The sequence below is a fragment of the Dermacentor andersoni genome, chromosome 2, assembly GCF_023375885.2.
Source record: "Dermacentor andersoni chromosome 2, qqDerAnde1_hic_scaffold, whole genome shotgun sequence".
In the NCBI taxonomy this organism is placed as follows: Eukaryota; Metazoa; Arthropoda; class Arachnida; order Ixodida; family Ixodidae; genus Dermacentor; species Dermacentor andersoni.
Window position 1 is genome coordinate 231,313,590 of NC_092815.1, and position 25,148 is coordinate 231,338,737.

The 25,148-nt window shown below is 45.4% G+C and overlaps 1 protein-coding gene across 2 annotated transcripts in view; it reads left to right on the forward strand.

The window, feature by feature from the left end:
- LOC126539816 (uncharacterized) overlaps window positions 1-25,148 on the forward strand; it is a 212,396-nt gene that overhangs the window by 6,514 nt on the left and 180,734 nt on the right. For both annotated transcript variants that reach the window (XM_055075745.1, XM_055075746.1), the window contains exons 4-9: window positions 1,614-1,720; window positions 7,372-7,466; window positions 10,237-10,408; window positions 17,251-17,343; window positions 21,225-21,360; window positions 23,104-23,258. In XM_055075745.1, the coding sequence (XP_054931720.1) occupies window positions 1,614-1,720; window positions 7,372-7,466; window positions 10,237-10,408; window positions 17,251-17,343; window positions 21,225-21,360; window positions 23,104-23,258 (758 nt within the window). The remainder of the gene's footprint in view (window positions 1-1,613; window positions 1,721-7,371; window positions 7,467-10,236; window positions 10,409-17,250; window positions 17,344-21,224; window positions 21,361-23,103; window positions 23,259-25,148) is intronic.

Genomic DNA, 25,148 nt, shown 5'->3' on the forward strand with positions numbered 1-25,148 from the left:
TGGTGCGTAATATTCCGACTCGGAGTCATCGTCCGGTGCTGCAGCAGAAGCCTTGCGAATGATCTCGCCGTTGTCAAGTTCTGCGCATGTCAGTAAAGCACCTGTGAAACTGTCAAATGAGACAGTGTCTGGAATTGCAATGCAACCACTGCGCAGGTCGCGGCAGAACATTTTCTGCGTCAGTAGGGATCACATCGGAAGGCGAGAAATCCTAGGCCTCCCGGCACCCGCTTGCCGGCACTCCCCAGCGTAGTCTGCGTGGGCACTGTCGGCTCCATTAGGCACTTGACGCGATGTTTCCGTATGCCGTGTTGGATCACCGCAACCTCGACACAGCACACAAAGTAAACACCACCACGCCGACACCAGTCGCAGAAAAGAAAAACGTGGCCTACTTGCAGCGTCATGCATGAAGAAACAAATCAGCTGCTGGGTTGTCTTGATATGGTTTACTAAGCTGAGACCAGAACTGTTGTAGCCACTCTATCGAACCAGGCAGAAACGATAATGATGAGCGGGGATTTACAGTAACGCCACTTCGTGGGGCAGCAAGGAGGCTCCGTTCAAAACAAAAATGGCGTTCAGCAAGTCGAACCGTGCACCAGTCAGAGTCACTGCATGGTGCTCTCGATTGAGTTGGCTCAAGGAGTGTCCGAAAAATGAGACGAGGTTGCAAGGTGTCCGAACTTTCGGCAGTTGTTATACATTATGGTCTATGGGGAAAATGGCGGTGCCGCGAAGCAGACCGAATAATCGTGTCTGAATTTTTAGTCTTGAAAAATTAGTCGGCGACTGTATTTGCAGCCACAAGAAATTTCTCTGCTGTGCTAAATTATAAATTCTAGCTGCGATGAAGTGATGCAGTGTATAGAACAGATAACGCCTAGTCTATTGGACTAATGGAATGATTGTGAAGAAAATGGAGAAGCAGCAGTGGACTGCACAGAATTAGATGGCGTGATGTTAAATGAGGACATATTGACACATGCACATTATGTTTTTCCAATGACTATTTTTTTTGCACTAGCTAACATATGTTGCAAAGGTACCGCTCGGCGCAAGACACATCTTCCTGTGTCAGAACTTTCTCGAATGTTGTCGCTGATTCCATATGAATGAATATTTGTCTAATCAAATTGTGTGCACGAAGCGAATATTGGTGTACATTCTGGGACAAATGCAAGCACCACTGTGAGACTGGAATGTTGGTCGATTAATCGTGTATAAATAACTGTCACGTTTGACCTGTGGATCAGATTTCAACTACCGTTATCATTGTGCTCTGAGTGTTACTTGTTTTTCTGGGCACAAGTACGCCCAATAAATGTTCACTTCTTAAGTCACACATTTGGCAGTGTCTTATCCTTCACAGTCACGACAGCGTGACAATAAAGTCACCTGACACTATAAAGGGTAATGGTAGATTGCTTTGAATGTGTTCATCTTGATCCTGTAGTGTACATAAAAATGGCTTTATAGTAATGATAATGGTGACTGATTGGACTGTATGGTGCCTGTTTAGAAAGTAACTTGAACTTTTTTTGTATCTGATGTGTGATTAAGAGCTCAGAGACCCCTTTTCTGCACAGCCTGATCTTGTGCTCTGTGTGTAGGCCTTGTGGAGTTGCTGCGCTCTTCAAAGGATGCCACTATGCTGACCAGAGGAGCTGATGTCCTGGCAGCTGTTGCCCAGAACAAGAACTTCAGCTCAAATGTCAAGGTGAGAGCATGCTGCTGAGCCTGTGTTCCCTTTTGAAAAATTGATCTACATGTACAGTGAACCTTCGTTAACTCAAACTCTGATATTTCGAGATGTCATTTAAGCTTATATTTTCCCGCTGCCGTTTCAACTTCATGTACTTTTCGCCCCTTATCACCAGAGCTTTTGTGCTCGATAGGGCATACCTCAAAATCTTGACTGTGAAAATACCAGAGAAAAGTCGCTGCCTAAAGGTTTTCATACTTTGGGGGCATCAGCAATGTCACATAAAGTGAAAACAGAATTCTGTGGCCGTGGCGACTTTTGATTAACAGCTTCAACGAACCTAGGCACATGCCTTGTGGTTGAGCAAACTTTCAGGCACAAGAGACCTGGACATCACTCCCAGCAAAGCCTCCTTCTTAAGGGGCAGCTGCACTCTTCTCTATCTATTCTTTTTCATTCAGGGCCAAGTACACCTTTGCACTTAACACCACGCCAGCTGATGTCATGTTGGAGAGTGCAGCTGTCGCCCAACCACGGTGTCCAAATCCATTCCCAGCGACAGCTGCCTCTGAGCAGCAGACACTGATCCCAAACTATATATTGTAAAACCCTGTTAACTCGTAGTTGTAAAAGCCTGAAAAGATTTCGTAATAAGTGGAGTTTTGAGATAAGCAAATTCGCGGAAATGTAAGTCCCTGGTCGTGCATAGATACATAGAGCCTTTAAACAAAGGTGCAATTAGCTGCTAAATTTTTTGCAAAAGCTAAGTGTACCAGAAGCGGTATTTTCAGTAGACCACTTCTGCGAGATATTGTGCAACTCGGCACCTGACACGTCGGGCTTCTACGAGCAGCAGCAATCCTTGCACAGAGCCAAGCACATACTGTTACATGCAGGCACCGATGTGCCCAAAGTGTAGGCACAAAAAGTATCACAAAAGTGCTTGTTTGCCAAGAAAAGTAGAGGTGTGCGAATATTGAATACATTGAAACCTCGTTAAACCGTAGTCAGCCGGAGCTCGGAAAAAGTACGTAATAAACGGTAGTACTGTTTAACGGAAATAGCATGAGATCGCCCACTTACCTGTCGAAAACGGAACTCAGAGAGAGTGTGATGAAAGGGAGAAAAACATGCAGTATTTATTAACTTCGCGCGACATAAGTGTTATTTTCGTTTGATGCCACGGCGGCCTAGCACGACGACAGCGGCCTCAACCTTACTGAAGCTGCGTGCCAGCTTTTCAGCCAGCCCCCTCCTCTCGGCAAACACTCGCATGGCAGATTCCTCGTTGGCGTTACGTATTCTCCGTGCACACGTGCAGTAGCGCTGCATAAGTCCCGAAGCGCCTTTTTCATTGCCGGGTGCCGGAGTTCGGAAAACTTTTGGTTTGGAATAGAGTTACGTTATCGCGCCCCTATTGTCGTCGCGACGATTGCATTCATGAGGCTGACGTAGCGCGCAGCTTATGCCACTGTCGGGCCTGGATCGCCTGTGCTACCCGCCGTGGTTGCTCAGTGGCTATGGTGTTGAGCTGCTGAGCACGAGGTCGCGGGATCGAATCCCGGCCATGGCGGCCGCATTTCGATGGGGGCGAAATGCGAAAACACCCGTGTACTTAGATTTAGGTGCACGTTAAAGAACCCCAGGTGGTCGAAATTTCCGGAGTCCTCCACTATGGCGTGCCTCATAATCAGAAAGTGGTTTTGGCACGTAAAACCCCATAATTTAATTTTTTTTTTCGCCTGTGCTGTCGCTTTTCGTGTCGTCCTCGTCACTGTCGCTAGTCGACACTTCGGCAACACAGGCAACGATGGCAAAAAGTCGAACAACTTCTTCGCATTCCAACTGCCACACACTGTAGTCAACAGCAGATCCCTGTTGCGTGTCAGCGCCGACTTCTTCGTGTCACGTTCGATAGCACTGACGATGTCTAATTTTTCTTCTATGCTGAGCACTCCGCGTCTTTTTTATCCAAGCTTCGGAACGACGCGAGTCCTCGCTTGCACGACGCCATGACGCTCTCTGGCACCACGTCGAAATCATGTTGATGTTGATGTGGCTTCACGCGCAAACGCACAGGGCGCTTGGAGGCCGTTGTTCCGATCTCTGAGGCGTGTTGTTCTGCTTGGCCGCCCGATGGAGACGGCGCAGCGCCGTGTTTGCGCGACGAAAAGTTGAAACGCTACGTTTCAACGGATGCGTACGCAATAAGCTGGTACGGTTTATGCGGATACGAAACACATTATGTTCAATGGCCGCTGAGTCGGGGATTTGACTTTACTACTTTTAAAACGAAACTACTGTTTAAGCGAGTACGGTTTAACGAGGTTTTACTGTACTTAGATTTATGTGCACGTTAAAGAACCCCAGGTGGTCAAAACTTCCGGAGTTCTCCACTACGGTGGGCCTCATAATCAGAAAGTGGTTTTGGCACGTAAAACCCCATAATTTAATTTAATTAGTATGCGTTCGACTGGTGCTGGAGCCTCTGCATGCTTTGTTCTGGTCCTGTACAGTGCGGTACAGTAATCTGGAGTATTGCACAATGTTTCGCAGTAATTAATGAGGGCACTTGCGCAGGTAGTGCTCGGAATGTAAGAGATTAGACAGCTAGTCACACTTTGCTCAAAGGTCGGTCTGAAATAGACTGCCTGCTCTTTTGCCAGTGAAAACCCGATAGACTGGAAAAATTGTTGGTAATAATTTGTGCATGCGCTGTGGGAGCGCTGATTGATGAAAGCAACCCACGCTAGGGAAAATAAAATTGCAGTTAAGATTAGTCGAACACGGTTGCCCAAATAACACACTCATGAGCATCTACCGTTGTTTGAGACATCGCTAATACAGCTTATACGTCAGATTGGAAAATTGGACAACCTGAGAGAAGCTTCTGGGCCTGCTGTCATTTAAAGGTTATTTTGCCAAGTTGACCATAGCCCAAATATTGCATCTTTGTTATTAAAGTGCTAGGAGCACTGGAGGCTAGTTTTGACGATACCTCCATTATGCCAAATATTGTAAAACCTGACAAATGGTTAAAGTTATATCGTGATTTCAGATGGTGCATGATATTGCTAGTAGAATTCCAATGGAAATGTTTAAACAACGATTAAAAAATCGGCCTTGATCAAATTGATCGATTTCTATATGGGCTGTAACAGAGCTAAAACATATTGGCACCTCATGCTGGTTGAGCTGCACTTTCAGAGCGAGAAACAGAAAGGCATTGCAAACTACTTCAAGGAATGAAAAAAAAAAATTTTTTTTGAGCTCATTGATTTTGTCTGTTTCTCTATTTAAACCTTCGAACAATTTGACTAAATTTTGCAGCCCTGCAAGCGGTCGAATGAAAGGGAGCCAACTGTATACAGGGTGTCCCACATAACTTGAGCTAAGAATTAAAAGATGAAAGGCGCATCGGAAGTGAATTGAACCGAACGCATACAATTCACAATAGCCTATAGTAACTCGGACAATTTTTTGCTTTCCCCATAACTCGCTAATTAAGTTTAATTTCCCAACTTTTTAATTATTGGCGGAGGACCCCAAGTATGATATGCAGATTTGTAGAGCATCTTCAGAAACCACCAATTGCGTTGTTTCCTTTAAGATACGTCTTGTGCAGTCCTTTTTTCCGGGTTGCAAAGAAAGCCAGCGAAATATGAAAGAAGCCACATGACGGAGCGTTTGCGCAGTGGCATTGTGCTGCTCTCAAGCATGCGTTCGGTGAACAAGGTTTGCCGCATTGTGACTGGGGACAAGGAAGCGGCAGGCCGTTCTTTATCTCATCGGCGGCGCTCGGCCAGCAGCACGAATTTTCGCCGTCATCCGACGGGAGCTGACCTTGTTCACCTAATGCATGCTTGAGAGCAGCACAATACCACTGCGCAAGCGCCCCGTCACGTAGCTTTTCTCATGCTTCGCAGGCTTTCTTTGCAACCCAGAAAAAAGGACTACACGAGACATATCGTAAAGGAAACAACTTCATCGGTGGTTTCTGAAGGTACTCTACAAATGTGCATATCATACTTGGGGTCCTCAGCTAGTAATTAAAAAGTTGTGTAAATAAACTTAATTAATTTGTGAGTTATGGGGAAAACAAAAAATTGTCTGAGTTACCATTGGCTACTGCAAATAGTATGTGTTCGGTTTAATTCGCGAGAGTCCGACGCGCCATTCATTTTTAAATTTTTGGCTCAAGTTATGTGGGACACCCTGTATATTGGTTGCACTGTTTGTGCTTTTTGCTTGAAGGACTCCCAACAAATTGTTGGAAATAAAGTTCGGAATCTGAATGCTTTGTTGCAAAAACTTTGTGTGCACTTGTGCTGCGAGCTGTCTCGTTTGTGCCTGTGCCATCTGAAACATAAATCAGCCACAAATGGATCGAGTTTGTTGACTGTTTTTATGCTCTTACCATGTGAGCAATGTATGTGAAAAAATTATTTAGAGCAGCAGCCATCATAAGTATGTTCTAGCACACATTAGTGTAAGGAAACTGCGTTTTTTGCAGCTGTTTTCTTTCATTGTTTTTAATGTCTTGCCTGTTTGATCAGAAAAGAAATGTCATGGATTAGATCTCGTAGTATGATAAACTCAAGATACTTGCAACTTATATCTTTAATTTATTTAACCTCAAGCACCCAAAGTGTTTAAGGTTAAATAAATGGGAGCATTTATTTCTTAGCGCTGAACGAGCACCTTCATAAAGTGGCGCTTATTCAACGAGTAAAATAAAAAAGAAATCAAACGGAAGATTAAAAAAAAGAAACATGAGAACAAAATATTTGGTATGGAAACGAGCCTTACAGTAAATAGTGTAAATTGTAAATTCAAGTGCAGGATAAGTATACAGTAAACAAACATCAGAATAAAAAAAGTAAATAGAGTGCGCAGTATGTAATTTATGTGCAATTTATAGCAAGGTTTAGCATTCCTCTTGGACTCTTGTTCAGGGCCTCTGCTCTGAGATTTACTTAGTGATGTTTGCCCGATTGTCTAGAAATTTCTCAAGGAGTCCAACCGATTGGCCTTGTTAAATTTTATACTTAAGCTTTTTTGTGTACTTTTCATTTAATGGTTTTTGATTTTTCTATTATTGCTTTCATTTTAACATACAGTTTCACCTTTCAACATCAATTACTCTATAGTAGTCCTGAACATTTATTTGTGGCTGTAAAATGCACTGATCCATCCATTTCATGGCTGATCCCCTATGTATATGAACCACGAGTTATATGGACAACAACGACGACTCCTCGAGTGGCGTCCTACTGTTAGGGCCAGAGAGCGGTCACTGCCGGCGTAGGTGCAAACCTGACGTGAAGTTTCCGAAGCCAAGCATCTCTACCTGCTGGCTTGCATGCAGGAAATTCGTAAGGCTGTTTCATTCTGCCTGCCGAGGCAAGCACCTGTGGCTAATGGTTAAACTATCGGGCTTCTGTGCCAGAGGTCCTGCGCTTGAATTCGGCCACTGGACAATTTTTTTATTTGGTATCCGGAACCTCGCGTCGATGGGGAAAATGTGCCTGGAGTGTCCATAAAATTGCTGTCGCAATGAAAAATGACAGTTTAGCGTGTGCAAAATATTTTGGGGTTAGTGCATGTGACGAGGGACTTTCCAGGTGTATGTTGTGTGCCTCAGGTTGCTCACTTGTTGCTTGCAGTGTTTCCAGCTGTGGCTGCGTGCAGCCAAAAGCCTGGTCGCCACGGAGGAAGCCAATGTGGATGCACTTCGTGCCATTATCCAGTGCCTCAATGTGTAAGACCATTTGCATGCAGTTTCATGGCAGTGGGTCACAATTGCTAGTAGCGAATAATCTAAGAGAGACTCCACATAATCTGGAATGGTAGAGTCAGATGTGCAGTTTGTAATTGACATTTCACACGGATGGCATTAAAAATGTTTGCTGGTATGGACCTTTTTATTGGGCGACGAGGAAAGGGTGTGCAGCGAGCCTTTCCTCCTCTCTGGCTTGTGCGATCCGGCGCGGCGCTAATTGAAAGTATTGCTGTCGTGTGCTGCGGAATGATTTCGAGATGTTTTAGATCGTACTTTGTGAAATTCACGCAATGTCCGTTCATAGAAGGTCGTCAGGGAAGCCTTTCGGTGAATCGGTAACTACAGTACGCGGAAATATCTCTTCGGGTCGCAAACATGTGACACTCATTATCAGCCATGGTGTGTGTATGTGTTGTGAACTATTTTGCGTATATCGGTTTTAATTCAACGAAGAGAACCGGCGTCTCTGTATTATCAGCATGAAATGGTAAATCTGCTCACTATCTCATCCCTTGGCGTAAGGACTAAAACATGAGAGCGCATGCTCGTGTATGGCCAATCTAAGGCAACCATGAAGCAAGCATCTACGTGCTGAGGCAATCAAATGTTTCTGATACACTGGCATCGTTCTCACGCATTTCAAGTCTAGTAGGCTTGAAATCACTATATATCTATGCTAGCCTCCTTCATGAGGCCAATGGCGCAGCTCAACACAGCAATCACTGTGGTTGGTGGACCAGCATGATACATATGAATAAGCTATGTGCTTCAGCATTGCTTTTTGCCCTGTAACGCCATAATATCCGTGATGCATCGCATAAAAAGAATGCGATGGCTATTTTGAGGACGAAATTTCCGTAATATGTGTGAGTGCGTCGTAAAGAAAGAAACGAACACAACCGGGAAAAAGGAAATCCGTTATCATATTCCTTCTTGGAAGAGAAAGAGAATGGGCTAACGCTGCAGTACGACTTCGCATAGTCACGCTGCACAACGTTTATAGATCTATAAATGTTGATGCCGCATGCTTGGACCATGCTCTATAAGAACAAAGATATCTGTAATCTAGCACCTACCACTGCTTAGGATACTTGTACAGTTCGTAAACGGTCACTTTGCTGGACAAGTATAGTTCATACTGTAAGGTATACTGTTATTACTAACCAACTATGATATTCATGGATGGAAACCTCGTCTACCGTATCAAGTAGTCACACAATGTACCGTATTTACTCGCATAATCATCGCACTTTCTTGTCGGGAAAATTTATGCAAAATCAGGGGTGCAATCGTTATGCGGGTTAAATTTCCCGCGAAAAAAAAAACGTAAAAAATTTTTTTCCCGCATTTGCTGTGGGACAGCAAAACAAAAATGGCGGCCGGCGGAGCAAGCCGAACGCGATTTTTTTTTCTTCTCGTGGTACATTACGTGCATTGAAACAGTTTCTTCCGTATCAGTAATATCGGCAAGTTTGCGGCAATAACGTAGCTATGTCCACTTTGAGGGGACAGAAACAGATGGGCGCGTTTAGCTGCCAGTGACATAGAAACACATGGCCGGCATGCTGCGGAAACTGCGGCATCTGTCTTCACTACTATCCTAATACGGCACGTTTCCACTAAGGGTGGGTGAATATCTTAGCTGTGTTACAAGTGTTGGTGTATGAATAGGGTACACTTTTAACGAATCAGTGTAAACATTGCTACTATCGTTGCCACTCGCAATTTGTTGCGTGCCCACGAGTGCAGATGAGAAGAATCGAAAGGCCTTTTTTTCTTTTGTTGTTGACCACAACCATTATAAAGCCTACACATAATAAAGGCAAGTTTGGTTGCAGCTTTTTTTTTTAGTCATGGAAGTGCGGAAAGTGATGAAAGTAATGAAATGAGGCACCTACTTAAGAATGTTTGGTGTGTGCAGACCGCTTGGTTTGTCTTGAAGAGTCGTTCGCGTAGCATTCGACAGATAGTAAGAACGATCAATATTAGCTAGACTTGGCACACGACATATCGCTGCGGCAAGTTCGGGGTGCGATCATTACACGGGAAATAAAAAAATTCAAATTTTGACAAAATTAAAGGGTGCGATCATTACACAAGTGTGATCATTATGCGAGTAAATACGGTATTTTGCAACTAACGGTTTGAACGCTTGTCAAAGTATAACAGCACAGCTCCTATCATAGCAGAACGGTACCCACGCTGCTACGATTGTCGCGTATGTTTCATTGCTCCTAAACCGCAGCTTAGAACTAGAGGATAATACTGCAATAAGGTCACATTAGTGAATGTAACTTTCAGAAATACACAGTTGATTTCCGAGGCTGATTGTAGGCTCAAACATGGGCGCATGCATAGCGCTAGGTGCTCCGTCCGCCTCAATGCCAGCAGAAAGTCCGGCCATATTGACTTAAACCACTTTGGTACATTTCACAGAAGCGTTTTTCATGTAGAAGATGCCACATCATACTAAATAGACCACATGAGCCCGAAAAGAAACGCCAGAAACTACTGCCGAGTGTATACCTGACATACAAGATGGAGCGCTCGCCCAAGCCAGCATGCCGACTGCCCATAGATGGCGCCACTGCATAGCAATATGGTGGCGCCCATGAAAAGACGGTCTGTAGGCATATAGGAAAAGCAAACAAAACAAGCTTGTAAACAATAGTTTATCGAACGGGCTTCTTGTGTTCTGTGCAACAGAAGCTAAAAAAAACCTGAGGGCATGTTTCATGCTTTCGTGCAGACTGACGCCCAGCAGTGCTACCATATCGGACTGGTGCCAAGTGGGGCTGCAATGCCTGCTGCACCCTGAGGTGCGCGCCGAGGCATACGCTGCCCTCTGCGGTCAGCGCAAGGCCGCCCTGACCCCACCCCGCCGGGGCGTGGATGCTCCTGCTCACGTGGCCATTAAAGATGTAAGTGGCTGGCACCATGCTTCTGTGCCTGTGCGTATGCTGAGTGGCTGGGGAAGTGCTGCGTATATGAAGCAGGACTTGAGGTATGCAGCCCTAGAAATGCGATGGTGACTAGAGGAGACAAACACGGCACTAACAACCAATGTTTATTGCACGTAAATGTCTATATAAAGTTAAACCTTGATATAATGAATTTGGTAAAGTCAGCAATTTTCTTTATTGCCTCAAAATTGCGTTACAACTTAGAAACCAGAGACAACCAAATCCTGCGACAATAAAATTCTTGCTAAAACAAAATATTTTTGTATTGCTGGCGAACGCTCATAGGATTCAGCGCATTTCGTATCTCTCCAATGAAATGTCACTGTACTACAATCCCGCATCAGCGAAATTTCCTGGAATGTAACCCTGAATGTTACGTACTTGCGCAAGGCTAATAGGCTCCGACATGTCATCAAATGCAATTGCATTGCTTTAAGATTGCGTAGAATACCACCACATTACACTCGCATTGGTGCCGCCATTTTTGTTACAAAAACAACCAAGCGCCGGAAGTGATCGCGTGCACCGAAAACACATCACGGCCGCCATCTTGTTTGTTGATCAACTATTTGAAGCGGCACGCATGCTGCTACTGGCATGTGACGACTGTTTTTGCAAACCTGGGGCTGTGCGTAATATGCAGCTCGGTGAGAGAAAAATGTAGCAAGCACAAAGAAATCCACGTCCCACTGATGTGGAATTGTTTTTGGCGCTTAAGATGGCGGTCGCAACATGGAGTGCCGCACATCGGGCCGTGATTGAGCGATCGTCTGGGAATACGAGCGCATTATTTCAAGAATGCTGGTTTCGGTGCCATCCTACAGTCATCGCATGCGGATTCGGCAAAAAGTAGGGGTGTGCAAATACACGCACACTTCGTACACCCCTAGAAAAAGTAGGGGTGTGCAAATACAGTCAAACCTCGTTAAACCGTAGTTGGCCGGAGCTCGGAAAAAGTATGTACTCAACGGTAGTAGTGTTTAACCGAATAGCATGAGCTCACCCACTTACCTGTCGAAAACAGAACTCAGAGAGAGTGCGATGAAAGGGGAAAAAAACATGCAGTATTTATTCACTTCGCGTGACAATAGTGTTATTTTCGTTTGATGCCGCGGCGGCCTAGCACGACGACAGTGGCCTCAAACTTACTGAAGCTGCGTGCCAGCTTTTCAGCCAGCCCCCTCTTCTCGGCAAACACTCGCATGGCAGATTCCTTATTGGCGGTACATATTCTCCGTGCACGTGCGCAGTAGTGCTGCAGAAGTCCCGGGGGCGCCTTTTTCATTGCCGGATGCCGGAGTTTAGAATACTTTTCATTTGGAATAGAATTACGTTATCGCGCCCCTGTTTTCGTCGCAACGATTGCATTCATGAGGCTGACGTAACGGGCAGCTTGTGCCACTGTCGGGCTTGAATCGCCCGTGCTGTCGCTTTCCGTGTCGTCCTCATCACTGTCGCTAGTCGACACTTCGGCAACAACACAGGCAACGATGGCGAAAAGTCGAACCTCGTAGCCGACATGTCTTTGCGGTCGTAGCGGCGCTGCCGAGCAACTTCTTAGCATTCCAAATGCCACAGACTGTAGCCAGCAGCAGATCCCTGTTGCGTGCCAGCGCCGACTTCTTCGAGTCATGTTCGACAGCACGGGCGATGTCTAATTTTTCTTCTATGCTGAGCACCCGGCGTCTTTTTTATCCGAGCTTCGGAATGACGCGAGTCCTCACTTGCACGACACCATAACGCTCTTTGGCACGACCATAGAGAAAGCACGGCGTCGAAATGATGTTGATGTTGATGTGGCTTCGCGCAAACGCACAGGCCGTTGTTCCGATCTCTGAAGCTTGTTGTTCTGCCAGGCTGCCTGATGGAGACGGCTCACTGCCGTGTTTGCGCGACGAAAAGTTGCTACATTTTAACCGATACGTACGCACCAAGCTGGTACGGTTTATGCGGATACAAAACACATTATGTTCAATGGCCGCTGAGTCGGGGATTTGACTTTACTACATTTAAAACAAAAATACTGTTTAAGCGGGTATGGTTTAACGACGTTTTACTGTACAGTCGCCGACCGATTTTCCGGACTCCGAAAATTCGGACATGCCCGATTATTCGGTCAGCCTCGCGGCACCGCCATTCTTCCCATAGACCATAATGTATAACAACTGCCGAAAGTTCGGACACCTTGCAACCTCTCGTCTGATTTTTCGGACACTCCTTGAGCCAACTCGGTCGAGAGCACCAAGCACCGACTCTGATCGGTGCATGGTTCGACTTGCTGAACGCCATTTTTGTTTTGCACGGAGCTTCCTTGCTGCCCCACGAAGTGGCGCTACTGGAAATCCCCGCTCATCATCATCGTTTCTGCCTGGTTAGATAGAGTGGCTCTGCAGCAGTTCCGGTTCCATGTCAAGACAATCCAGCAGCTGATTTGTTTCTTCGCGCAAGACGCTGCGAGCAGGCCGCGTTTTTCGTTTGTGCGACTGGTGTCGGCACGGTGGTGTTTGCTTTGTGTGCTGTGTCGAGGTTTCGGTGAGCCCACGCGGCATACGTAAACATCGCGTCAAGGGTCTAATGGCGCCGACAGTGCCCGCGCAGACTGCGCTGGGGAATGCCGGCAAGCGGGTGCCGGGAGGCCTAAGACTTGTCGCCTTCCGATGTGCTCCCTACTGACGCGGAAAATGTTCTGCCGAGACCTGCGCAGTGGTTGCATTGCGATTCCGGACACCGTCTCATTTGACAGTTTCATAGGTGCTGACATGCGCAGAACTCGACGACGGCGAGATCATTCGTCAGGTTTCTGCTGCACCGTCGGACGACGACTCTGAGTCGGAAGATGACGCACCATGTGCTACGCCGCCGTCGCATGCGGAGCCTGTACAAGCAGTGACTGTGCTTTCAGCCGCTAATAGTGACCGTACGACCCTCTCCGAGATTCAGGCTTATCTGATTGCGCGTAAACGGAACAGCGTGCAACGGCGCATTCAAGATTTCTTCCAAGCCTACTGCCGAGCCCGAATAAGTGCGTGGAAATAAAGGATTTAATTTTTTTTCTTAATCTGTTTTTTCGGACACCTGTTTATTCGGACATTTTCCCAGTCCCCGTGAGGTCCGAATAAACGGTCGGCGACTGTATTGAAATTTTTGAATACGAATACTGAGCTTCGAATATCGGATACTAATGGTATACACATGCATTTATTAGCAAGTCGAGTTAATTTGTTATGCTGGGACATTTCAATTGCATTGTCAATGTCAAAGACTATACTAGTAAGCCACTATACAAAACGATTGTTTATCTGGCTCATGTTAACTTGGAAAATTCAGTAATTCCCACTAGCAGTCCTTGCCAGCCTGTACCTTACTACACCACATCAAATGCCCATAAACCACGTCAAATGCCCATAAATTGCGTAAGAGCACTGCTGCCATGGCATCTGATGTCGTACCGGTGCACGTGCCACTGCACGTCCCGAGACGTGCTGTTCGCGCCATATGGCTCGTGCCTTAAATTGTGCCTTAAAGCAGTGGACCTTTTCTTTTTTCGGCTTCCGAAATGTGCATGTGGCGGTCGCTGGCTCATTGTGTAGGCGGTGTCGTCGCGACAGTTGGACTGGAGCAGGGCGTGGTTCACCAGCGCATTCGATATATTGAATGCGGTGCCATGCCGAAGACCTCAAAAGTGAACTTCTTTGTGCCTTTTGAGGCCTTTTGGTGCCTAAAGGTGGAGAAGACAATCGCGATTGATGGCAAGGACATTGTGGCAAGCATGTCGGAAATCCAGGAGGAAGGCTGCTCAAGTAGTGACCAAGATTGTCCAAAAGAGACGGCAACACGCCCGTGCACAGCTGCTGAACTGGCATCTGCATTTGGCATGATTCATCGTGACTGAGAGACGAGCGTCTTCAACCTCATTTCCCAGAAGTAAACCAGAATAAGCAATTTTTATACACGTAAATGATGGGTGCTTGCTTTTTTTTTTTCTGAGTTGCGTGCAGTAACTTAGCGGCCCTTGCACGCACCAATCAGTAAACCACCTTTTCCCACAGGGCCCATTATTTTATATATCGAATGACCTATACTGATGTACATTAACTGAATGTTGGTCTCAACAGCTGGAATTTCTACCAAAACACTACTGCAAATACCACGTCCTTGGCACAGCGCTGACAATGCAAGTTTGCGTCCGCATCAACTATACTGCAGGTTACCAGTGCGATTTCATATGCATGCTTCGTCTCCTCCATGAACTGCCAATGCCGTACAAAACGTTTCTGGCATTTGCCAATAGGGTATGGCACGGGCGCGCTCGGAGCTTGCAAAGGCAGATTCTGACCACTTTTATGGGTAGGTTTACAACACGGGTTTACAGTTACATCTCTTGCTGTGTTTGTCTGAATGGCTCCTAACTGAACCTTATACTGTATAGGTTCCTGTAAGGGCTGAACTTCTTTTTTAACCATTTTGATGACCCTTACATAGGACCAAACCTTTTGCTTAACATGGGGTCATCGCAAACAGTGACTTGTGTACAACCTGGATCCCTTTGCCGTATTTACTTGCATAATGATTGCACTCGTGTAGTGATCGCACCCCTGAATTATGTTGTCAAAATTCCATTTTTTTTCCTTTCCCGTGTAATGATCGCACCCCGAACTTGCCACAGCGATATGTCGTGTGCCAAGTCTAGCTAATGATGATTGCGCTTACCATCTGTCGAATGCTGTTGAATGCTATGTGAACGACTCTTGAAGAAGACATACCAAGCGGTCTGCACGCACCGAACATTCTTAAGCAGATGCCCCATTTCATCCCTTTCCGCACTTCCATGAAAAAAGAAAAAGCTGCAACCAAACTTGCCTTGGCTTTATTATTTGTAGGCTTTATAATGGTTGTGGTCAACAAGAACAAAAAAGGTGCTTTTCGATGGCGCCCTTACACGAATCTGTATGATAGTCAATACTGTGTTTGTCTCCTCCCATCATCGTCCTGCTTTTATTGCTGTTTCCTTCAATTTCACTAATGTACCAACCAGCCCAAATCAACAGGCTACTAATGTAGCTGTTCAGGGTCCATGTCTGTGAAACAGCTATACGAAAACAAAGGATAGTAGTTCTATCGGTTGTAACTTTTAGACATTCGCTTACCAACTAAATTAACAAGTGTGGTGCCGTGCACGTGCGGCAAACACGAACATGTCTCAGTCAATGACCGCGGAGTCTCTTTACCAGAACACTGGAGTGAGAAAGTGCAGTAGCAGGAGCGCGAACTAAGCGACAAGAACACAGCGCGATGTGCCTAGATGCACAAAGTCTCCATTGCAGATCGCTTTCAAAATAGGAACTCCGCGGCTGCGCCGTGAGCAGCAGCCACTGAAGTAAGCCTCTCCTCTTTGTGCTGGTGCTGCACACAAGTTTCGGGAGCTCTGAACAGCCGTGATGCGGCCCGATTTCCGTCCATCCCCGCACACGTTATCACTTTCCTGTTAATTGCGCCATCGTGATGAACTCGGCATGTCTTCGCAGTCGGCACTTCCGTGCTGGTAGAGTAAATGCAGAAAATGGTAAGACGAACAGTAGACTAACCTAAGCACACATACTACAGCACATGGAGGAAGCTACGGCAGTTTGGCTGGAAGCGTGTACGAGGCGGCCATTTTGAAATGCCGATGGCAGTACGGTAACGCAGATTTAGGGTCGTACTTGATTGTAACGCACATGCCATTTCTGTACCAGTTTTTTTCAGATAGAAAGTGCACGTTAGAGTAAATATGGTATATGTGTGTTCACTATGACAAGGTTCTTAAAAAAGAAATATTTACAATAGTTCGAAAAAAAATGAGATTTTGCTGTATTTATAAACTTTTCACTGCCATTCAATAGTTTATATACCCACGAAACGCAGAACTTCTTAAAAAATGTCTCAAAACGGCTACAAACGGCTATAGACATCTTGGTCTAAGAGAAGAATGAAAAAAAAAAGTCAGTTTCACCTGAAAGACGAGGTATCGATTGCAATAGCAAATAGTAGACAGCTATACGAAGTAAGGATAGCAGCTTTATTGGCCATGTAAACTTGTAAACATTTACTTACTAACTAAACTAACAAGCTTGGTGTCACATACGCACAGGCAAATAAACTCATTTCACTCGCTGAGCCCGAACACTCGCTGTCAAAATGCTGGCATCAGCAACAGCGGCAGTAGCAGCTAGTGAATTGATCGTCGTGCTGCCTGTCGTTTCAATGTGAACTAAGCGGCGAGAACACAGCATACACGTAGCTACGAGCCTTTGCCGCACCTAGACTCTGTACTTATTGCAGATAGCTTTCAAGAGAAGGCCCGCACCATATGCCGCCGCCGCCGTAGAGGACCCCCCCCCCCCCCCCCCACGGTGCCTTGCACGCACGCAGTGGAAGACGGCATGCTTCCCTTTCGCCTTCCTCCCTTGTGCGCATGAGACCGAACCACCGTCCTCGGCTGAGACCCTCACACACTTTCACTAGCACCTACACTACATATGGCCTGTGGCCACAGTGTTGTTGCACTTGGACTATACGTGGAACATCATGCCAATGGCGACAATGATGAAAATGCACCTCGTGTGTCCACATAATTGCTATCACAATAAAAGTACCAGGGATTCTGAAAGATGTGATCTGGTTGGCAATGGTCTTTTTTTATTGGCAGCTCTGAACAAGTGCCCATGTCTGATAAAAATTGTGGTGCTGAGACATTTGCAGCAAAAATCTGGTGTCTCACAAACACGCAGTGCGCATTGCTTTTGGTGTCGATTGCGTAGTGCATTGGGCCTCAGCTGAGCCAATGGATGGAAGGCTCCCAGGGCTGTGCTGCACTTCAGGTGTGGACTCTCATCATCCAATGGATGGGCGAGGTAAGTGCTCGTACATGACGCTGTCTCGTAGTTCAGAGTTCGACAAACATTTGTCTGGTCAAGTAACATAGTCGTAAAATAGTTGCGGTCACTGACAAATCAAGGTGAAGAAATGCAGGAATTTGGGAACCTGTACAAGCTCTGAAACATGTTTCTTCACCTTGACTTGGTCAGTGACCATAACTACTTCATCATCATCACACTGCCTTGTGTTGCCTTCTAATGATATTTATTTATCCTTTTTATTTTTTTACCCACATTACCTCATTTGCCAGCAGGATTTTTCACAGGGGCTTAGCGCAGCACTTACTGTATATGCGTCATCAGAAATGGGACTATATTTGAAAATAACATCTTAAATTGGTGGCACAGTAGAATCTCATTAGTGGGTACCTGGTGGGAAAAGGAGAAAAAAAAAGATAAATTCAAACGGTAGCATAGCAAAAGCTTGTTCATTAAAATTTCACTGAGGTTTACGGATGACCGAACCAAACGAAAATCTGACTGACATAAGTCGAAAAAAAATCTCCACACTTGTTTCTGTAACTACTGGGACACATGAAAAAGCTTGCTACTGCTTACAAGAGCAGTGCACTTACATCACTTTATTTTCTTTATTCAGGATAAAGTTATTTGACTGCTATTATATGGTGGCTGCTGTTATTTGGTGGTGCTATTGGGGACAAGGACATACCGTGGTACCGCCATGCGGTGTCGTCCATGTGACGTGCAAAGCTGGATTGCTCCGCCAGCCCTCTCCTGCTCAGCCAGCAGCCGCTTTCGCGTCGTCTTTTTTGTATTATTAATTTATTATTGTATTTAACTTCAACAAAATCGGTAAAATACTGCTATGGTTTTGTCCCTGACTGTATGATATGCTAAATAACTGTTCCCAAAAAATTAACTTCCCTATAAAACCTTACACATCACCCCATCTGCAAGCATCGTCTGCTGTGGCCACCGACATGGAAACTATGGAGACCTCTGCTTTTGTAAAACTTAAGAAACCATTGTGTTAAATTAAAACTAAGCATCAAATGTGCTTTAGCGAGCGCTTACGGTAAAGAAACATATTTTTGCTACAAGAAAGGTATGCAATGTGTCCAACGTTGAATTTCATTTATTGTAGGTTTGCATCTACAAATGGGCTGCGGTTGACACGACAAAGAAGTGGCATTCGCAAATTTATATTACAGTTTAGCACCCAGTGGAGCATGATGCAAGTGGTTTCTCTGTTTTGTGGGAAGCAACCCAACATACTTTGAGCTGCACGCTGCTGCGACCGTCCTCACATGATTTGAGGTATACACGAGATCCATGTGCATGTGCGTGCGTCATTCAAAGAATTTAGCTTTATTTTTTCTGACCAGGGTTCCCTTTGTCACGTAGCTAGATAGCATCTTATAATTTTACTGGTGTGATGACGAGCACATGCTTCTCTGCCGAATGATTTTAATATTTATCTGTTGCTTCTTATTGCACGAATCTTATACGGTTGTCACACGGGGTACTTTAGATCGCGATCGAGCCAGATCAGGATAGAATTTTTCCACGATTGACTCCCTTGTGCAGCTGCACAAAGAGGCCAATCGCAATAGAGAAATTTGGTCCCTATCGGGCTTGCAAACGATCGAAAATGCACCATGTGATACTCAGCAGTATTACTTCGCGCATTCGAACGCACTAGCATGCTGCAAGGTGTAGCTCGCATTTTGCAGCCAACGAACGGTGCTCAGTGATTTAAACGTGATACTAGGAGCGCGTGGTTGCCGAGGTTGCCAGCAGTTCTTATGCCACTGGTGGGCGTTGGGGTGACTGAGCTGATGCATTTCTGTATCGCATGAAAGTGAAAGTCTTTGTGATGCATTGTGACTGCATTCAGCCCCTCGTCGATCACCTACTGCTCACCAGCGGTATAATAAGCACCGATCGCGATGCAGTCCAAGTATTGCGTATCACTCGATTGCTGAACACTCTACATGAGCGATCATCTCGCGTCGTCTGCTACTCACCGTACGTTTGCGCTCCAATTCCATACACAAAGTCTTCTTTGCGGAAGTGCTTGCTGGAAACACGTGTATAGGAGCTCAGTTCCTTAGCCATTTGAAGCTTTATCAGCCATGCATCTTTGGGGTAAAAGTGAAAGCTCATGCCCTGCTCCTTTGCATACATAGTTCACTTTGGCGCCGAGCAGTAAAGTACCGTGCCGCCGATTACCTTGAGCACACTTTCCCAGTTTTGTATAGTCTCTAGATGTCCGCGCATGTGAAGCGAGTGCAAAACAACGCTGTTCCAAGGGAGAAACACTAGGAAATGGTGGCTAAAGAAACACATTCCAACCGCCCACTTCCCTTCGTTGGAGCAAGCTGGGACCACGTGATCCACCTTTGCAAGTCAAAACGAATGCAGCACCCGCATGTCTAGTGGGTGCCTTGCGCCCAATATTTGTATGACGACGGAAAAAAAAATGTTAGGCTTCAAGTTAAGAGAAAGAAAGAGAGTATTGTGGATTAGAGGTGGGTAAGCTGATATTATCGTTCACATTAATGGGACAGGCTAAGCAAAAATTCTGAAAAAAAAAATTCATATTTTTTTCCTAAATATGAAAGCAAATTGTTTTCGGCATCTTTTCCAGTATTACCCTTCATCGTAAAATGGGTCAAAAATGTTGGCAGAGTTAAAAACCAGGGATTAAAGTTACTGTTTATTTAGAACTCAGTTTTCTTAAAACAAGATTCTTTGTTACGTCGGTACCATTATTCTCAATATCACAAAATATAGCACGCCAATTTTTTTCTGGCCCTACTGAATGGTTATGTGGAATGTACGGAATCAAAATTAGGGCTTTACAAGACAAGAAAGTATAGAAATATTTGTCTAAATTAATGTATGGGAATTTTTTTTTTAATAATTTGCTTTTTTGCATAATACTTTTGGTTCAGTAGATAGAAGGCAAAGTACTGAACAAATGATAAAACATCTGGCCGATATCTCTTGTTTGCAGAAAAACAAGCATCACAATATGTCCAAAAATACATGGGATGTATAGGGCTTGCCCTGTCCTGTTAAGAGAAAAAATTGAACTGGGCAGGTCATGTAATGCGTAGGGCCATATGCGTCAATTAGTTACAGAATGGGTGCCAAGGGAAAGGAAGTGCAGTTGAGGATAATAAAGAATTTAGGTGATGTGATGAAATTGGGAAATCTGCAGAGATAAGATGAAGGTAATTGGAAATAGCTTGGAGAAGCCTTAGCCCTGCAGTAGATATAAATAAGCTGCTGCTGATGATGCCTCTTCAAAACAGAGAAGATTTGTGAATGTGCTCAATGTTTCCATCTTCCAAATCTGGATATTTCGAATCTGAAGGGGGTCACAAAAATGTTCAATATATATAGGTAATAAATAAAAATTGTATACAAAAATTTTTTGGGAATATTGCTGCTGTTTGTTACAGGGTGCAATAATTTGTTATACATGGTTTCGATATATACGAGTTCGACTGTGCTTTTGTTTCCTCCTTTTATGTGGTGTACCTTCACTTATTAGTGTCGTTTGCCACTTATTTCCAGTGACTCGGCAAGATGGCTTGGCATCCTGTATGTGCTTTTTACTCGCATTTGCCAAGCATTCCACATTCTTGTTGTGCATTGTGTGTCCCCTCATCAATCGTTTTAAGAAATTATTCTTAGTGCAGTGGTCCACACAGGTTCCATGCCTGCCTGTAGTGATGGCATTCTGATGGAGGTGGAAGCAAAAATGCTTATGTGTCACATTTTGCTGCGTGTGTCGAAAGAGTCCAGAGCCTTACGCTTCAGCATCCCTCATCATAGCCACAGTTGTTTTGAGATCTTGAACCCCATGTGTCGACATATTTTCTCAGTATCTGCCTCGGAATGCTGCCTCGGTGAACGTGCTGCTACGGGTGGCCAGCAAAGCTTTTGCCGCTTCTTCACGGCCAGAACTACAGCACCAAGCCCTGGAGTCGTGGAAAGTCCTCATCTCCACCTTCAAGCCTGGTCAGTGCTTGCCATGTTCCCAACTGCACTTGCTAGCCTCGCCATAACCGAGTGCATCACTACTGATGTGAGGCTACAGCAATGCATTTCATTAGTGCAATGAAAGCCAGATATTTGTAGCTTTTGGGCTTAGAGCGGTACACTGCAAGATAATTACATTTTCTCAATGTACAGTGTTCATATTATGCCACTAAAATTTTACAGACCCACAGCTACAATAGTTTTTTGTCTGGGATCTCATCCGAATCCAATTTTCACGCACTTTGCAAGGACTGGTTCTGGTTAGTAAAGATTTCTGAACTTTTTTTGGCGAAGGCAGATTTTTTTTTTTTGGGGGGGGGGGGGAGGGAGAACCAAGATTAGCTTTTTGTTCATGGGACTTGCAAAACATATAGTATATATATATATATATATATATATATCAACGAAATTAAGTGAGGTCGGCAGACATACTGACATTCCTAACTGAACACACCCTACTAGTGTCTGTCTTGTAGTGATTGGGGCAAAATACGTGGAGTCCTATTCATATGTTCCTTGCTGTTGCCGTTTCTTGCTGCTATGTCGCATTTTTGCGGTCTCGACGTAAAGCCTATTGACTCCTATATAATACCGTATTTACTCGCATAATGATCGCACTTTCTTGCCAAAAAATTTGATGCAAATTCACGGTTGCAATCATTGTGGACATTTTTTTTTAATGCGCCGATAACCAAAGCCTCCACGACGTTGTCGTAGTTTGTACAAATCATTTAGAGTTGCTGTACTGATAACTAGCTTTATTTTTATTTTTTGTTTTTTTTTGTCTTTATACTTTGATGCACTGTAATTAATTTTGTCCCAGTTTTGTTTTTCTATTGTATTTACATTTACGCACTGTTTGCCTCACCGATGTAATCTTTACCCTATGTAATACCCTCCCTAGAGGGCCTTTAGTGTTATCGTGAAATAAATGAATAAATAAATATACAATTTCAACTGCGCCAAATATCCTCGTGTAAAGTCTGCGCCTGTGTGAAACCCCAGTTTTCCTCATGCACACCTCGTCAGTTGTGGCCATACAGCATGTGCTCCACAGTCTCTACGTGGCAATGGTGGATGTGGTGAATGGAGGCACATCAAGTCTCCCCTTGGGTTCTTTTCATAGATAGTCTCTTGGGAGTCAACTTGAAGATATTTTGTTTTCCAGCATCTTGTCGCTTGTACCATCATGTCTTCTGCCTGTGCTGCATTTGTTGGTAGCAAAAGCAGACCACACACCCAGGCTTTTCATACTTCACGCATACATCTGCATATTAAGCTGTTGATGCTCCTGTACCATTTGAAAAGTACGCGGCTGTTATTGACTGCACCAATTGCTTTAATTTTTATATTTTGCGCTATTTTCTGCATGGTGCGATGATCAACGACGTCTTCACCTTTGAGCAGTACGCTGCAGTACGCTGCAGTTAAACCTCGTTAATTTTTTCATGCGTGTTTTCTCAAAACTTACGAACCAGGTTCTACTGTATTGCAGGCCTGACAAAGATGCCTCAATATAGTATGAACTCGAGCTGGTCGGTATGGCTTCATTACAGGAAACAGCACAAAGAAAATGGAACAAGAAAGCAAGAGTGGACAGGCGCTGTATCTTGCTTCCGTATCTTAATATCCTTATCCTTAATCTGTTTCTTGAATTGCAAACAACACGCCTGAGTGACAGTGCTGCCATAACCGGTTGGCTGTGGCGCTGCTGCTTTGCAGAGACACTGCGGATGAGCAAGATGCTGAACTTGGTGATGACCCCGCTGCGTCAGCGTCCTTCTGCCGACACTCTTGCCAGGCTGGCCCTGGTGCGCACCCTGTGGCACCTGGCCATCACGCTGGGACCTCAGCACCTGGCCGCCTGCTTTCAGCAGGTTAGCTGGGCCCACTCGTTTGCTTGCCAAGCACAGCTGCAAAGCTACTCTTAGGCTGCATGCTCGATGAGCTTTGATGTCTGAAACTCTTGACAGGGACTAAAACGAAAAAAAATGTTCCAAAAGTCAGGGGTACTCATACTTGTAAACATCTTTGCACTGACTTTGCTCAACAAAAAATCAAAACAAGACAGACCTTCTGTCATCAATGAGGGTGGCATCATCAGTTCACTAAGGGCTTAGTAGAGTGAATAAATCATACTTATTTGCGAAGGAGCTGTAAACTGCAGCGGTGGTGTAGCTGCAGCAGTGGCGTAGAGGTAGAGCATCCGCCTCGCGTGCAAGAGGACCGTGGTTCGAATCCCAGTGCTGCGCAATTTTCCACCGGATTAACAAAAAAAAAAAAAGGTCCGCGTGTTGATAAAATTGCATAAACAAGGCCAGGAGTGCGGCCTGATCCCGGTGACCAGAATCGGTAACTCACTCCCTCACCAGAACAGGATTGGCCACCCTGGTGCAGTACTTGGCCACACCCTCCTATATGAATACAACAATCAAACCCCGGCCCTCAGTCCCCAGCAACTGCGAAGCAACTGACCACGGCGGCGGTCAGACCTGCGATGCAGCAGGGGGTGCTAAACATCCCTGGATCCGGACAGGCCGCCATTGGAAGCTGAACCTGGCAACGTTTAACGTTATCTAATGAGGCGAGTCTAGCAGTGCTATTGGAAGAATTAGAGGGCAGTAAATTTGATATAATAGGGCTCAGTGAGGTTAGGAGGACAAAAGATGCTATAATACCGAGACCGATCAAGTTGTCCAGCGCTGTTTATTCCACCAAAGGCAACGCCCCCAGCTCACGCGCGAAGAAGTTGAAGAACAGTGAAGATGATGATGGCTATGTACAAATGAAAACGACGAAGTACGTTAATAGTGCTTACACTAACTTCCCCCCGTCATGGAAGCGGCCAGCCTGGCCGCAGATTAGAGATTATCTAAACGGGGAGTGAAGGGCTTCATCCGCGAGACGTGAACAATTTCAGCATTCCGGCGGCGCCGGTCAGTGACGGAGTGTACTGGGCGAACGAGATAGTTCACTGCAGATGTTTGCTGCACAACGGTGTATGGGCCAATGTAGCGTGGAAGGAACTTCTCACAGAGGCCTGGGGTGCGGACTGGAGTCCAAAGCAGGACTTGGTCTCCAGGGTGAAAACGTAGGTCACGGCGTTTGTTGTCGCAGTAACGCTTGCGCTCAGCTTGGGTAGCTTCTGTGCTTTGCCGGGCGATTTGACGGCAATGTGCAACTCGGGCAGCGAAATCTTCCGGAAGCGACGCGTTAGGCGAAGAAGGTGCGAAAAATAGTTCTCTGTCGAATATGGTGGAAGGAGATCGTCCATACACAAGGAAGAAAGGGCTGTAGCCGGTAGTTCGTTGAATAGCAGTGTTATATGCGAATGTCACAAAAGGAAGAATTTTATCCCAGTCAGTGTGGTCAGGACGGATGTACATGGAAATCATGTCAGACAGCGTACGGTGGAAGCGCTCAGTAAGGCCATTGGTTTGCGGATGATAAGTGGACGTAGATTTGTGGACGGTATTAGTGGCTCGAAGAACTTCCTCGAGGACTTGTGAAATGAACGCCTTGCCACGGTCACTGAGAAGAACGCGAGGAGCCCCATGGCGCAAGACGATGGCGCGCAAGAAAAAGTCGGCGACCTCAGAAGCGGTGCCGGATCGCAGAGGGGCAGTCTCGGCATATCTTGTTAAATGGTCGACCGAAGTGACAATCCAACGGTGACCGGAGGGTGTCAACGGCAAGGGACCATATAAATCAATGCCAACAAATTCAAAAGGTGCGTCCGGGCAAGGGAGAGGTTGTAGTAAACCGGC